This window comes from Garra rufa, chromosome 18 (assembly GCF_049309525.1).
Source record: "Garra rufa chromosome 18, GarRuf1.0, whole genome shotgun sequence".
NCBI lineage: Eukaryota > Metazoa > Chordata > Actinopteri > Cypriniformes > Cyprinidae > Garra > Garra rufa.
Window position 1 is genome coordinate 42,019,852 of NC_133378.1, and position 13,692 is coordinate 42,033,543.

General features: G+C 33.6%; 1 protein-coding gene across 1 annotated transcript; it reads right to left on the reverse strand.

Moving 5' to 3' along the window:
* Window positions 1-245: 245 nt before the first annotated feature.
* On the reverse strand, window positions 246-12,029 carry ttc39b (tetratricopeptide repeat domain 39B). The gene is made up of 11 exons (XM_073822830.1): window positions 11,945-12,029; window positions 9,261-9,369; window positions 8,334-8,401; window positions 8,039-8,098; window positions 6,679-6,840; window positions 6,501-6,592; window positions 6,309-6,429; window positions 6,115-6,226; window positions 4,778-4,895; window positions 4,506-4,622; window positions 246-2,898 (listed from the first exon to the last, which is right to left on the reverse strand). Exons 1-11 carry the CDS (start codon window positions 12,008-12,010, stop codon window positions 2,790-2,792), a joined length of 1,134 nt encoding a protein of 377 aa, XP_073678931.1. The 5' UTR covers window positions 12,011-12,029; the 3' UTR covers window positions 246-2,789.
* Window positions 12,030-13,692: the final 1,663 nt, after the last annotated feature.

A 13,692-nucleotide genomic window follows, 5' to 3' on the forward strand; every position in this document is an offset into this window, starting at 1 on the left:
AAATCAGGAAAGCAAGAGAAAGAAGTCTTGCATCTTCAGCTTTTTTTCCTCTCTGTAACTTGACATTTGTTTTCACATTGGGCTTTTGGGGCTTCCTGACAATTAGGTATTAACTACAAGTTTGTTCCACGTGTAAAAAAAAATAAAAAAAAAAATAAGCATGTTTCAGACATGAAAGAAAACATGAAAGAAAAACAAGTAACACTGGTATGCAATGACAACATCAAGTTCTTGTCAGTATTTATTTATTTATTTTGCAAATGACCAGATAAAAATTAAACCTAAACACACTGGTGCATAAAAGGAACCCTTTTGTTTTGAACTTAAATATTAAAATCTCGGGAACCGTAAACAGCAGGAATAAAAACAAGTACTTCAAAGGAAATGACAGTGGAAAAAACACAGATTAGACCAATTACATCTAAAAGAGCAAATAAAACCCGAAGAGCAACAAATAACAGCACATCTGAACTCAATCCTGTCTGTCCAAACACCAGAACGCTCATACTGACCCACAAACACTACATGAATCTAAAATCAGTCAATGTGTAGTTATGTGAGATATATAATGGTTTACATTCAGGTCTGTCCTTTTACATAGATGACCTGTTTAAATAGCCGAGCCCAATTTAGAAGAAACATGGACATTTTTCAATTAAGTTTATATATGTTTGTACATTATAGATGAAGGCACCTAGTGTCTGTATATTACAACATGTTGATTCAAGAGTTATTCTTTGAAAACAAGTCTTATGCAGTTTTGCTTCTCAAGTATGTTTTTTTCCAGCATAAACTTGTTGTCCGCTTGCCAAGCACTTGTTACAAGCACAAATCATTTAAAATAATCAGGCAAAAAGCTTTAAAAAATAAAATAAAAATTGTACTTAATCAAAAATCAACAATTTTTCAAGACCTAATATACATAATGCATAATGTTGTTGTTTTTTCAGTATTTCTGTCTTGTTTTCCAGCATCTATCAAACATATAAACATTCTTAAATCAAGATACACTTACTGAAGATGCAAGGTATTGTCATTTTTTTGTGACTTTTTGATTAAAACAAGAAAAATATCTGCCAATGGAGTCAGAAAAAAAAGTTCAATTTAAAGGGAAAACAAGTACATTTTTCTGACTTGTTCTCGTTTCAAGTCACTAAATTTTAATAAATTTTTCATGAAACAACAAATCTTAAGTCATTTCGCTATTAAAATATATATATATATATATATATATATTTATTGCCGATTTGTAATGTTTTTAAAAAAATGCTCAAAGCAAATTTATTTGATCAAAAATACAAAAAATATTATTAAACATTGCAATATACTTTAAAATATAATTAATTTCATTGCAATATACTGATTTATTATTTTGATTATCAATGTTGGAAACGGCTTAATATTTTTTTTGGAACCAGTGATACTTTCTTCAGGATTCTTTAAGGAATAAAAAGTTACAGAAGAACAGCATTATTAACAATAGAAGTCTCTACTATCACTTTTGATCAATTAAACACATCCTTGCTAAATAAAAGTATTCATTTCTTTCAACGAGAGAAAGAAAGAAAACAATTACTGACCCCAAACTAATTTTAAATACATGGTGTCCTTTTTAACGTTTTATTCATCAAAGAATCCTGAAAAAAGTATGGCAGGTTTAAAAATAAATAGTAAGCAGTTTCCAACATTGATAATAAAAATAATAAATCAGCATATTAGAATGATTTCTGAAGGATCATGTGACACTGAAGACTGCAGTAATGATGCTGGAAATTCAGCTTTGATCACATAAATAAATTAGATTTTATATATATTTTAAGTATATTAAAACAGAAAACTATTTTAAATTGCATTAACATTTCAAAATATTAGTTTTTTCTGTATTTTTAATCAAATAAACACAGCCTTGATGAGCAGAAAAGTCTCCTCTAAAAATCATTACAAATTTTACTGATCCCAAACTTAAGCTTGTTTTACATATATTTATAAAACAAGAAAAAATACTGAAAAAGTCTATTATTTTTTGCAGTGTACTTCAGTATTACAGAAAAAAAACAGAAAACATGTTTGCAAAATAAGATCAGCTGTATTTTGATTATTATACAACATATTCAGTATTAAACATTAACAAGAACATACATGCACACACACAAAAAAAAAAAACAGTTCCGCCGCTACATTTAAAACGTTACAAAATAAAACTGTTCTATACAGTTTAAAGTGAACAAAAAAAAAAAAATTTAAAAATATATATTGTACAGTTTCTTGATTGTTGGCTGATTATTGCTTTCAAATAAATTTCATGAATTGCTTGGAGTATCTCAACATAATCAGCATAATAATAATAATAATCTAGAAGACTCTTATTGCAGCGGTTTGTGAACGACAGATGGACAAACGACACTCGACGTCTACAGGCCGTGCAGAAACACACACAGACAGACAAAACAGAGGCACACAATATAAGACACAAGCAGACAAACAGATTTGGTCTTAAAGTAAAACATTACATTCATTACAGCAGCTGTTTTCTGATTGGACTTCAGCATGTTTTTTAGCCATCTGATTGGCTGACTAAACCTACGACTCCGTATTTAAACGAACGAGAACAAGTAAGTGTTCAAATCTTCAGGTTTGAGGTACATGTATGCTAGACTGACGTTACTGATGACTTTGGTCTGAAGTGGTGGGTGAATGTGTTTCTCTACAGATCGCTACGCTGCTTTGGTGCTTCGATGGCGGTCGTGATGTGCTTATCGCATTTCTCGGCGTCAGCGCTGATCATTTGGTCACCGTGCCGCTGGTGGCGAGTTTGTCGGAGAACCCTTCAGACTGCTGAGAGCTGCGTGGATGCGGAAATGAAGACGAGACTCCATCGAATAGTCCTTATAATTCAACCTACAAATACACAAAAATACAGCGGTTTAAGCAGATGCCTGTTTAAACTGCTCAGAGGTGGTCGACAGGACCAAAAATGAAGCTCTTTTTTAAATATTGTGGCATTTTCTGAAGTCCTCCAAGTCTGATGCTTCTCGGAATAAGTGCTGTTAAAGCTGAATGTAGAAATGAATTTCTCCACCATCTGTAGAGATGTGTTAAATCTAATGAAGTGGTTTAATAATGAATGTAATCATCTAGTGAAATCTAAATTTTAAACACTTTTTGCCTTCCCAGTCTTATTTTATGGAGCCTTGAACTTGGCATGTGGGACAATGCACACAGTCGTATTGTGCCATCTGCCCAATTTGTGGCACTGTTTCTCAAACACTTCAGAGGATGTGTTAAAGCAGACATAAGGACTTGATTTTAGTATTACTTCCCTATCAAACTCTAAATTTTGAGCACTTTTTCCTTTACCAGTCTATTTTTATGGACCCTTGAACTTGGCATGTGGGACAATACGGACTTGCGCCATATTGCACCATCATCCCAATTGGCGGCACTGTTTCTCAGCCACTTCAGAGGATGCGTTAAAGCTGACATAAGGACTTGATTTTAGTATTACTTCCTTATCAAACTCTAAATTTTGAGCACTTTTTCCTGTAGCAGCCTATTTTTATGGACCCTTGAACTTGGCATGTGGGACAATACAGACTGTGCCAAATTGCACCATCAGCCCAGTTCATGGCACTGTTTCTCAGCCACTTCAGAGGATGCGTTAAGAGTTGACATAAGTTCTTAATATTAGAGTTGGTGTCCTAATGAAATCTGAATTTTGAGCACTTTTTGCTGCACCAATAATTTTTTATGGACCCTTTAACTTGGCATGTGGGACAATGCACAATGTCGTATTGTGCCATCTGCCCAATTTGTGGCACTGTTTCTCGGCCACCTCAGAGGATGTGTTAAAGCTGACATAAGGACTTGATATTAGTGTTACTTCCCTATCAAATTCCAAATTTTGAGCACTTTTTCCTGTACCAGTCCATTTTTATGGACCCTTGAACTTGGCATGTGGGACAATACAGACTGTGCCATATTGCACCATCAGCCCAATTTGTGGCTTGCTTTTTCGACCGTCTCAGAAGACACATTAAAGGAGACAAGAAGCCTTGATACTAGAATTACAGCTCTATCAAAATCCAAAATTTGAGCACTTTTTCTTGTACCAGTCTATTTTTACGGACCCCTGAACTTGGCATGTGGGACATTACAGACTGTTATATAATGCACCATCAGCCCAATTTGTGGTGCTGTTTCTCAGTGGCTTCAGAGGCTGCATCAAATGTGACATAATCTGCCAATATTAGAGTTACTGCCATAATCAAATCCAAATTTTTAACATTTTTTGCTGCACCAATCTTTTTTAATGGACCCTTAAACTTGGTGTGGGACAATGCACTGGCATATTGCACCATCAGCCTAATTCACTGTGTGAATTCTTACCTGTAACATTAGGTATTTTAACCCAGAATTAATGACTTGATAATAGTTATAGCCCTAACAAAATCCAAATTTTGACCACTTTGTACATCACCAATCTTTTTTTATGAAAGCAAACTCACTTGGCGTCCTCTATGAAGCGCATGGCTTTGACGTAATCACCCTGCTGCTTGTAGAGTAAACCCAGCTCATAGAGGGTGAAGGGGATCAGATAGTGATCATAACGGATGCGCTTCTCACTGCAAACACACACAGTCATCATTAAACAGCTTTCTCTGAACTACAGACGTCAAACCTACGGCTGACTCACATCTCAGCAACATCCACTCGAGTGGCTTACAGTGACTTTACCGTAACTTTAAAAAATATATAAATAAATAACGTGTGGGTTTACCTGCTCAGCACCTGTGTGAAGCAGAGCTCAGCCTGTAGTAATCGTCCCAGATGCTTCAAACACAAACCCTTCAACATCTGAACCAGACACTGATCATCGGGATGAAACTCAGATGGGTCTGAAACAAACACAAACACACATAAACACACTTTTAGCTATCTAAATGAAGATATCACATAGACTTATATTGTTTTTATATACATATTTTGTAACCTAACCCACAGAAAACTTTCTGCATTTTTACAATTTGAAAAAAACATTTTTTTTTTTTACCAGTTTTACAAATGAGGATGTTCCCAAAGGAAGCGTTTTGCTTATGGTTAACCAAAATATGAATATTAATAATATTTTATCATGATCATTATTATTATTATTATTATTAGAACAATTATTATTATAAAATCAACAACAATACTTTTTACAATTTAGCCCAAAATTGTGAGTATATACACTGCTGTTCAAAAGTTTGGGATCAGAAAGATTTAAGTATCATTTTATTTGAACAAAAACACAAAAATAAACTGTAATTGTGATTATTTTGGAAATTCAAAATAACAGTTTTCTATTTTTTAATACTTTAGAAAATAATTTATTCCTGTGAAGCAAAGCTGAATTTTCAGCATCATTACTCCAGTATTCAGTGTCACATGATCCTTCAGAAATCATTCTAATATTTTGTAATAACATTGATTTATTGTCAATGTTGAAAACAGCTATGCTGTTTAATATTTTTGGGGACATGTGATACTTTTTTCAGGCTACTTTGATGAATAAAAGGTAAAAAAAAGTGTTTATTCAAAGTAGAAATGCTGTGTTACAATTTATTTATTTAAATAATACTTTTATTCAGCAAGGATGTGTTAAATGGATACCAAGTGATAGTACAGACTAATATTGTTAGAAAAGATTTATATTTTAGATAAATGTTGTTCTTTTTAATTTATTATTTATCAAAGAATCCTAAAAAAAAAAAAAAAATACACAGGTCTAAAAAAAATATTAATCAGCACAAATGTTTTAACACTAATAATAAATCAGCATATTAGAATAATTTCTGAAGGTTCATGTGACACTGAAAACTGGAGTAATGATGCTGAAAATTCAGCACTGCATCACAGACGTAAATTATATTTTAAAGTATTTTAAAATAGGAAACCAACATTAGAAATTGCAATAATATTTCACAATATTACAGATTTTTTCTGTATTTTTAAAGCAGAGACTTCTTTAAAAACAATAAAAATCTCAACTAAACTTTTGAACAGCAATGTTATATGACAATAAAAAAATAAAAATAAATAACCACAATTTTTATCATAAAAATGTGTGTCTCTCACTGGGATCGTTGCGTAGCTGTTCCTCTGCTTTCTCAATGGTGATCAGTAAACTCTCAGTGGCATCCGCACGCTTCCCAACTATAGTGAAGCCGTTCCACACGTACATCATTTCCTGTGAGAGGAAGCAGCAGATGCATCACTTCCTCCTCTCATCATTTACATGCATTTATATTCGCTTTGTGTGCGAGACGCACCAGTGCAGGAATCACCAGTTTAACTGGCGTGGCTGATGAATATCTGCGAGATTTCCTAATGGCGAACTTCTCCGTCGGGATGGATTTCCCGGCCAGCCGCTGCTTCAATCCCTCCACCTGCCTACGACACACACAGCAGACCGTCAGCCTCGGCACAGCGCTAAACTGACCTGAGATCAGAGCCAGACTCACCTGAACAGCTCCGCCACATTCTCTCCGGTCGTCTTCACCTCCTCCTCAGACATCATGCTCAGGATGGCTGCTTTCTGATACACGTAGATGGCCTGTGTTCAAAAACCAACTCTAGTTAGGTTACTTTATACTGTATAAACCGTTTCAAACAGGAAAATAACAGAGTTGGTGTTGTTACTTTGGACCAGCGGCTCTCTCGCCACAGCAGGTCGGCATATCGATACGCGTCTCTCCACTGCTGCTGGAATGAGTGACACCACATCAGCTCCCAATAACACAGATGATGGATCTGACGCCACTGCTGCTGCGCCGTGATACACTCCTGAAACTTCACCAGGGCCTGAGACACACACACACACACTGAATACTAGCACTTTGAAATAAATAGGAAATTTGTAAGTCTCTTCTGCTCACCAAGGCTGCATTTATTTGATCAAAAATACAGTAAAAACATGAAATATTATTACCATTTATTACACGGCTCTTTGGAATGCTTGATTCTGATTGGTCAGTTGAGACATTTGCAGGTTCGTTCTTTTCAAATAATCACCGCTCCAAAGTAATAACGCATAGCCGGTACTGCTTGTATGTTTAAAATCCCTCCGTGCCAACAAAGATTACCGTTTGGCGCCATCTTGTGACAAACACTGGACAGCCACAATTAACAATGGAAAATTTCGACATTAATCTATTTAAATTGTCTTACTAACGTACATAGTTTGAATGTTAGTCACGTGGTACTATATCGTTTCGCGGAAGGATAAAACTGTTAATTTAAAACAAATATGCCAATAAAAGGTTTCAAATTCATATTCATGTCCAGTTTTTTTCCTTATGTGGCAAGTAGCCGTGTAATAAGCGGGATAATGTACAGGCAGCCGGTAGTTATCGCGAAATAATCCTGATCACACTGTCGGGGCTTATTTCTGCGATAACTACCGGCTGCCTGTACATTATCCCTTACTTAAAATAGTTGTTTTCTATGACTGCCTTTTAGTGCCACATAAAAAAAAAAAAATCTAAGATTACGAGATTAAAGTTGTAATATTTTGAGAATGAAGTTGACATTATGAGAATAAACTCAAAATATTACGAGAATAAAGTCGTAATACTACAAGAGAAAAGTTGAAATACGTGAATACAGTCAGAGTGCTACAAGAATACAGTAGAAATACTATGAGAATACAGTCAAAGTACTAGGAGAATACAGTCTAAATGTTTCAAGAATAAAGTCGAAATATTTCAAGAATAAAGTCAGCATATTAGAATGATTTCTGAAGGATCATGTGACAATGAAGATTGGAGTAATGATACTGAAAATTCAGCTTTGATCGCAGCAAACAATTACATTTTAACAGATTATCACAGAGAAAACAGCTATTTTTAATTGCAATAATATTTCACTATTTTTACTGTCTTTATGATCAAACAAATGCAGCCTTGCTGAGCAGAAAGGACTTCTTTTCCTTACATTTAAAAATCTTAATTATTTCAAATGTTTTCGACTAATAGTATTAATGTCATCAAAAATCACTCACCTTCTCAAAGTTTCCCCTCAGTAAGGCGATCCGAGCCGAGTAAAACAGGATGATTGCGCCCTGAGGGAAAAAAAAAATAAAAAATTACATTTCATTGAGTAACAAGACTGAAGAATCATGTTTGAGGGATGTAACGCTAACAAAATCTCACGATATGATAATATTACAATATGAAATCCATGAAACAATATTTAAAAAAAAAAAAAGACAAATGAAGAATTGCGAAAAAATGAACACACAAAAAAACTGATTTATTAATTCTTTATAAAGGGTGTGTGTGTGTTCAGATTTCTACCTGTGGAAATCGCTCTATGTAGGGCTCTAATAAAGCCTCGGCCTCCACCAGATTCCCCTCACCAGTGCCTGAACCACACACAAGAAAACACACAGTATAAGCAACATACTTTCTAAATCACAATCAAGTTTTAAAGCTAAAGTGCATTACAAAAAAAAAACAACAACTATAAAGTCCCGAATTGAATCAAATGATTTGTGAACCCTCTCTTAAGTCCCCGTATTGAATTAAATGTTTCACGAACACACTACATAGTCCCAAATGAACAGATTTTTTCTGTCTTAAGTGGCAGATGATTCTTCAGAAATCATTTTAATATGCTGATTTACTAGAATTATCAATGTTAAAAAAAACAGTATTTTTTTTAAACCTGTGATTATTTTTTTTCAGGATTCTTTAATGAATAACAAGTTAAAAAGAACAGCATTTATACAAAATATAAATATTTCCTAACAGTGTAAATCTATGATATCACTTTGTACTAATTTAACACATTCTCGGTGAATAAAAGTATTAAATTCTTTCAAAAAAGATTGGATTTTATTGATCAAACAATTCTGAAAAAAGTATCACAGGTTCCAACAAAATATTGAGCAGCACAACTGTTTCCAACTTTGATAATACATCAGCATATTAGAATGATTTCTGAAGGATCATGTGACACTGAAGACTGCAGTAATGATGCTGAAAATTCAGCTTTGATCACAGAAATAAATTACATTTTAAAATATATATTGACATAGAAAACAGTTTTTAAATTGAAATAATATTTCAGTTTTTTCAGTATTTTTGACCAAACAAATGCAGCCTTGTTGAGCAGAAGAAATGTCTTTAAAAGCCATTAAAAAATCTTTCTGATCCCAAACTTTTGAGCGGCAGTGTATATAAATGTCTGTTCATATTTTCATGTGTTTCCAGCATGTTTACCCAGAATCAGACAGACGTAAGTGTGGTAGAAGAGCAGCGTCAGGACACACAGGATGGATCTGAGACTGTGACTGCCGGCGCCGTCCCGCAGCTGCAACAAACCGAACTCCTGCAGGACAACAACAGCCATTACTGAGTGTGTGTGTATGTGTGTATGTTATGATGACAAAATGTCCCCACAAGTGTACTAATTCCAGTGAATTACTATAAACAAGCTGTTTTGAGAATCTAAAATGCATAAAGCTTTCCATGAGGTGTAGGGTCAGAGTAAGAGGATAGAAAATACAGTTTAGACAGTAGAAAAACCTATGTACTATGTAGAATAAAGTCGAAATACTACGAGAATACAGTAAACTACGAGAATACAGTCGAAATACAGTCGAAATACAATGAGAATACAGTCAAAATACTACAAGAATACAGTCAAAGTACTATGAGAATACAGTCGAAATACAGTCAAAGTACTATGAGAATACAGTCGAAATACAGTCAAAGTACTATGAGAATACAGTCAAAATACAGTCGAAATACAATGAGAATGCAGTCAAAATACTACAAGAATACAGTCTAAGTACTATGAGAATACAGTCGAAATACAGTCTAAGTACTATGAGAATACAGTCGAAATACAATGAGAATACAGTCAAAATACTACAAGAATACAGTCAAAGTACTATGAGAATACAGTCAAAATACAGTCTAAGTACTATGAGAATACAGTCAAAATACAGTCAAAGTACTATGAGAATACAGTCAAAATACAGTCGAAATACAATGAGAATGCAGTCAAAATACTACAAGAATACAGTCTAAGTACTATGAGAATACAGTCGAAATACAGTCTAAGTACTATGAGAATACAGTCGAAATACAATGAGAATACAGTCAAAATACTACAAGAATACAGTCAAAGTACTATGAGAATACAGTCAAAATACAGTCTAAGTACTATGAGAATACAGTCGAAATACAGTCTAAGTACTATGAGAATACAGTCGAAATACAATGAGAATACAGTCAAAATACTACAAGAATACAGTCAAAGTACTATGAGAATACAGTCAAAATACAGTCTAAGTACTATGAGAATACAGTCAAAATACAGTCTAAGTACTATGAGAATACAGTCGAAATACAGTCAAAATACAATGCGAATACAGTCAAAATACTACAAGAATACAGTCAAAGTACTATGAGAATACAGTCAAAATACAATGAGAATACAGTCAAAATACTACAAGAATACAGTCAAAGTACTATGAGAATACAGTCAAAATACAGTCTAAGTACTATGAGAATACAGTCAAAATACAGTCAAAGTACTATGAGAATACAGTCAAAATACAGTCGAAATACAATGAGAATGCAGTCAAAATACTACAAGAATACAGTCAAAGTACTATGAGAATACAGTCGAAATACAGTCTAAGTACTATGAGAATACAGTCGAAATACAATGAGAATACAGTCAAAATACTACAAGAATACAGTCAAAGTACTATGAGAATACAGTCAAAATACAGTCTAAGTACTATGAGAATACAGTCGAAATACAGTCTAAGTACTATGAGAATACAGTCGAAATACAATGAGAATACAGTCAAAATACTACAAGAATACAGTCAAAGTACTATGAGAATACAGTCAAAATACAGTCTAAGTACTATGAGAATACAGTCAAAATACAGTCGAAATACAATGAGAATGCAGTCAAAATACTACAAGAATACAGTCAAAGTACTATGAGAATACAGTCAAAATACAGTCTAAGTACTATGAGAATACAGTCGAAATACAGTCTAAGTACTATGAGAATACAGTCGAAATACAATGAGAATACAGTCAAAATACTACAAGAATACAGTCAAAGTACTATGAGAATACAGTCAAAATACAGTCTAAGTACTATGAGAATACAGTCAAAATACAGTCAAAGTACTATGAGAATACAGTCAAAATACAGTCGAAATACAATGAGAATGCAGTCAAAATACTACAAGAATACAGTCTAAGTACTATGAGAATACAGTCGAAATACAGTCTAAGTACTATGAGAATACAGTCGAAATACAATGAGAATACAGTCAAAATACTACAAGAATACAGTCAAAGTACTATGAGAATACAGTCAAAATACAGTCTAAGTACTATGAGAATACAGTCGAAATACAATGAGAATACAGTCAAAATACTACAAGAATACAGTCAAAGTACTATGAGAATACAGTCGAAATACAGTCTAAGTACTATGAGAATACAGTCGAAATACAATGAGAATACAGTCAAAATACTACAAGAATACAGTCAAAGTACTATGAGAATACAGTCAAAATACAGTCTAAGTACTATGAGAATACAGTCAAAATACAGTCTAAGTACTATGAGAATACAGTCGAAATACAGTCAAAATACAATGCGAATACAGTCAAAATACTACAAGAATACAGTCAAAGTACTATGAGAATACAGTCAAAATACTACAAGAATACAGTCAAAGTACTACGAGAATACAGCCAAGCACTACATGAATAGTCGAAGTAAGAGGATAGAAAATACAGTTTAGACAGTAGAAAAACCATTATCTCTATGGAATAAACCCATAATGATATGAATACCAGTGTGTGTGTGTGTGTGTGTGTGTGTGTGCGTGTATGAGAGCGAGATCTGAAGTGTGTGTTACTCACTCTGTTCCCTGAGAAGCCGATAAACTCCAGCAGTCGAAGGATTCGTGCAGGTAGTAAAGACAGCATCTGACACACAAGACACGAAACAACATCTAAACACTTTGAGTTTCAGTTCAACACAAACTCATCTACTGATGTGAACACAGCTGCTCTCAGTTGGTTTGTAACAGTTATTACATCAGTTTTATTTATCCACATTCAGTGGCGTAGTGGGTACAAATGCAAAAAAATTGTACGGGCCCCCGAATCCTTATGGGATTCAACACGGTTAACTTGATGATTTTTCTTAAGTACAGAACGTTACACGAGTATTCACAAGATTTTTTATTTATGGTATAAATGCTTGCAAATAGGCTAATATTTAATATTTTCAAGTCCATTCATTATTTGCAGCAAGCAAGTCTCAGCCTATAAATTGTCAATTTTATGATAAAATGCAAAGAATAATTTTTTTTAACGCTCTTTAATTTGTAGTGAGATACTATATTTTCCTTAGATTAAGCGGCATCAAGCGTGAATCAATCATCTTTCCTTTTTAATATTTGCGGAACAAAATAAACATGAAAAAATATTTAAATGCATGTTAAAAAAAAATGTATAAACACGATGTCTCATGAAATCGACCAATCAGAGTTTAAAAAAAACGTCAATGAAACACCTTGTGAATAGGGCTGGGTAAAAAATATCGATTCTCCGATTTTAATCGATCTTCAGTTTAACGCAACGATATCGATTCGGGAAATCCCCGAATCGATTCTTAATGCACGTGCTTCACGTAAGAGGATATGAATATTCCCCTCTCGTCCTGAAGGTGTCACTAGTGTTCCTGCTGAGAGAGTTTCTCAACTGCTGGTGATCTAATCACAGCGCAAAGGAGCTGCCTTAGATCAGATCAGAACATGTTGATCAGCTGCTTTTTTTTTTTGCAGAAAAATCTGGTTATCAAAAATGATAAGGCTGTAGTTAAGAACTGTTAGTTTTATGGACAGTTAGAATGCTTTGTATACGCAGACAAGGGCTTTATAATGGGCCTGTTTTGAACGTTTTGAATTTAGAAAAATGTTTTATTTCTTAAACATGTTTGAAATTCTTAATAGATTTCACTGTTGCACATTTAATCTTTTTATTTTTTTACAGTAATGTGCATTTTGCAGTTTGTTTACATGGTGTACAATGGATGCACATATTTATGACTTCTTGTTAGTGTTCATTTAAAATAAAAGTTGTTTAAAATAAACAACTGTGTGCACCCTATTATTAATGTAGATGTGTATTTCAGTAATAAACTTAAGTAGGAGAGTTTCAGTTACCAGCATTTATATCAAAATATGGATCCCATGTCTGCAAAACTAACATTTTAAATGAAATATTGATAGCTAATCGATATCGAATCGAATCGAATCGAAATCGGAATCGAATTGAATCGAAACCATAAAAATAAGAATCGAATCGAATCGCTGAATTGGTCACAATACCCAGCCCTACTTGTGAATAATGAAAAAGTCATAATAATAGAAACATAACATTTCGTCTACCTCAGAAAAGCCAACAAGCTTATAACTTTGCCAACAGTGTTTTCTTTTTCTCATAAATCAGCCTGTTAACTGAGTTGAAGCCTTCGTTTTTATTGCTGTTTTTCATGTTAAATGTGAAGACAGGTTGAATGCCATGGACTTTTTGTGATGGGGGATTTTCCCATTAACTTTACGCAATATAACATGATTTTATATATATATATATATATATAT

Coding starts and splice junctions, on each gene's coding strand:
- ttc39b (XM_073822830.1), bottom strand. CDS start 12,010: ATGCTGTCTTTACTACCTGCACGAATCCTTCGACTGCTGGAGTTTATC. Junction 4,896..6,114: donor ACAGCTACGCAACGATCCCA/GTGAGAGACACA, acceptor TGTTTGTTTCAG/ACCCATCTGAGTTTCATCCC. Junction 4,623..4,777: donor TTCACACAGGTGCTGAGCAG/GTAAACCCACAC, acceptor GTGTGTTTGCAG/TGAGAAGCGCATCCGTTATG.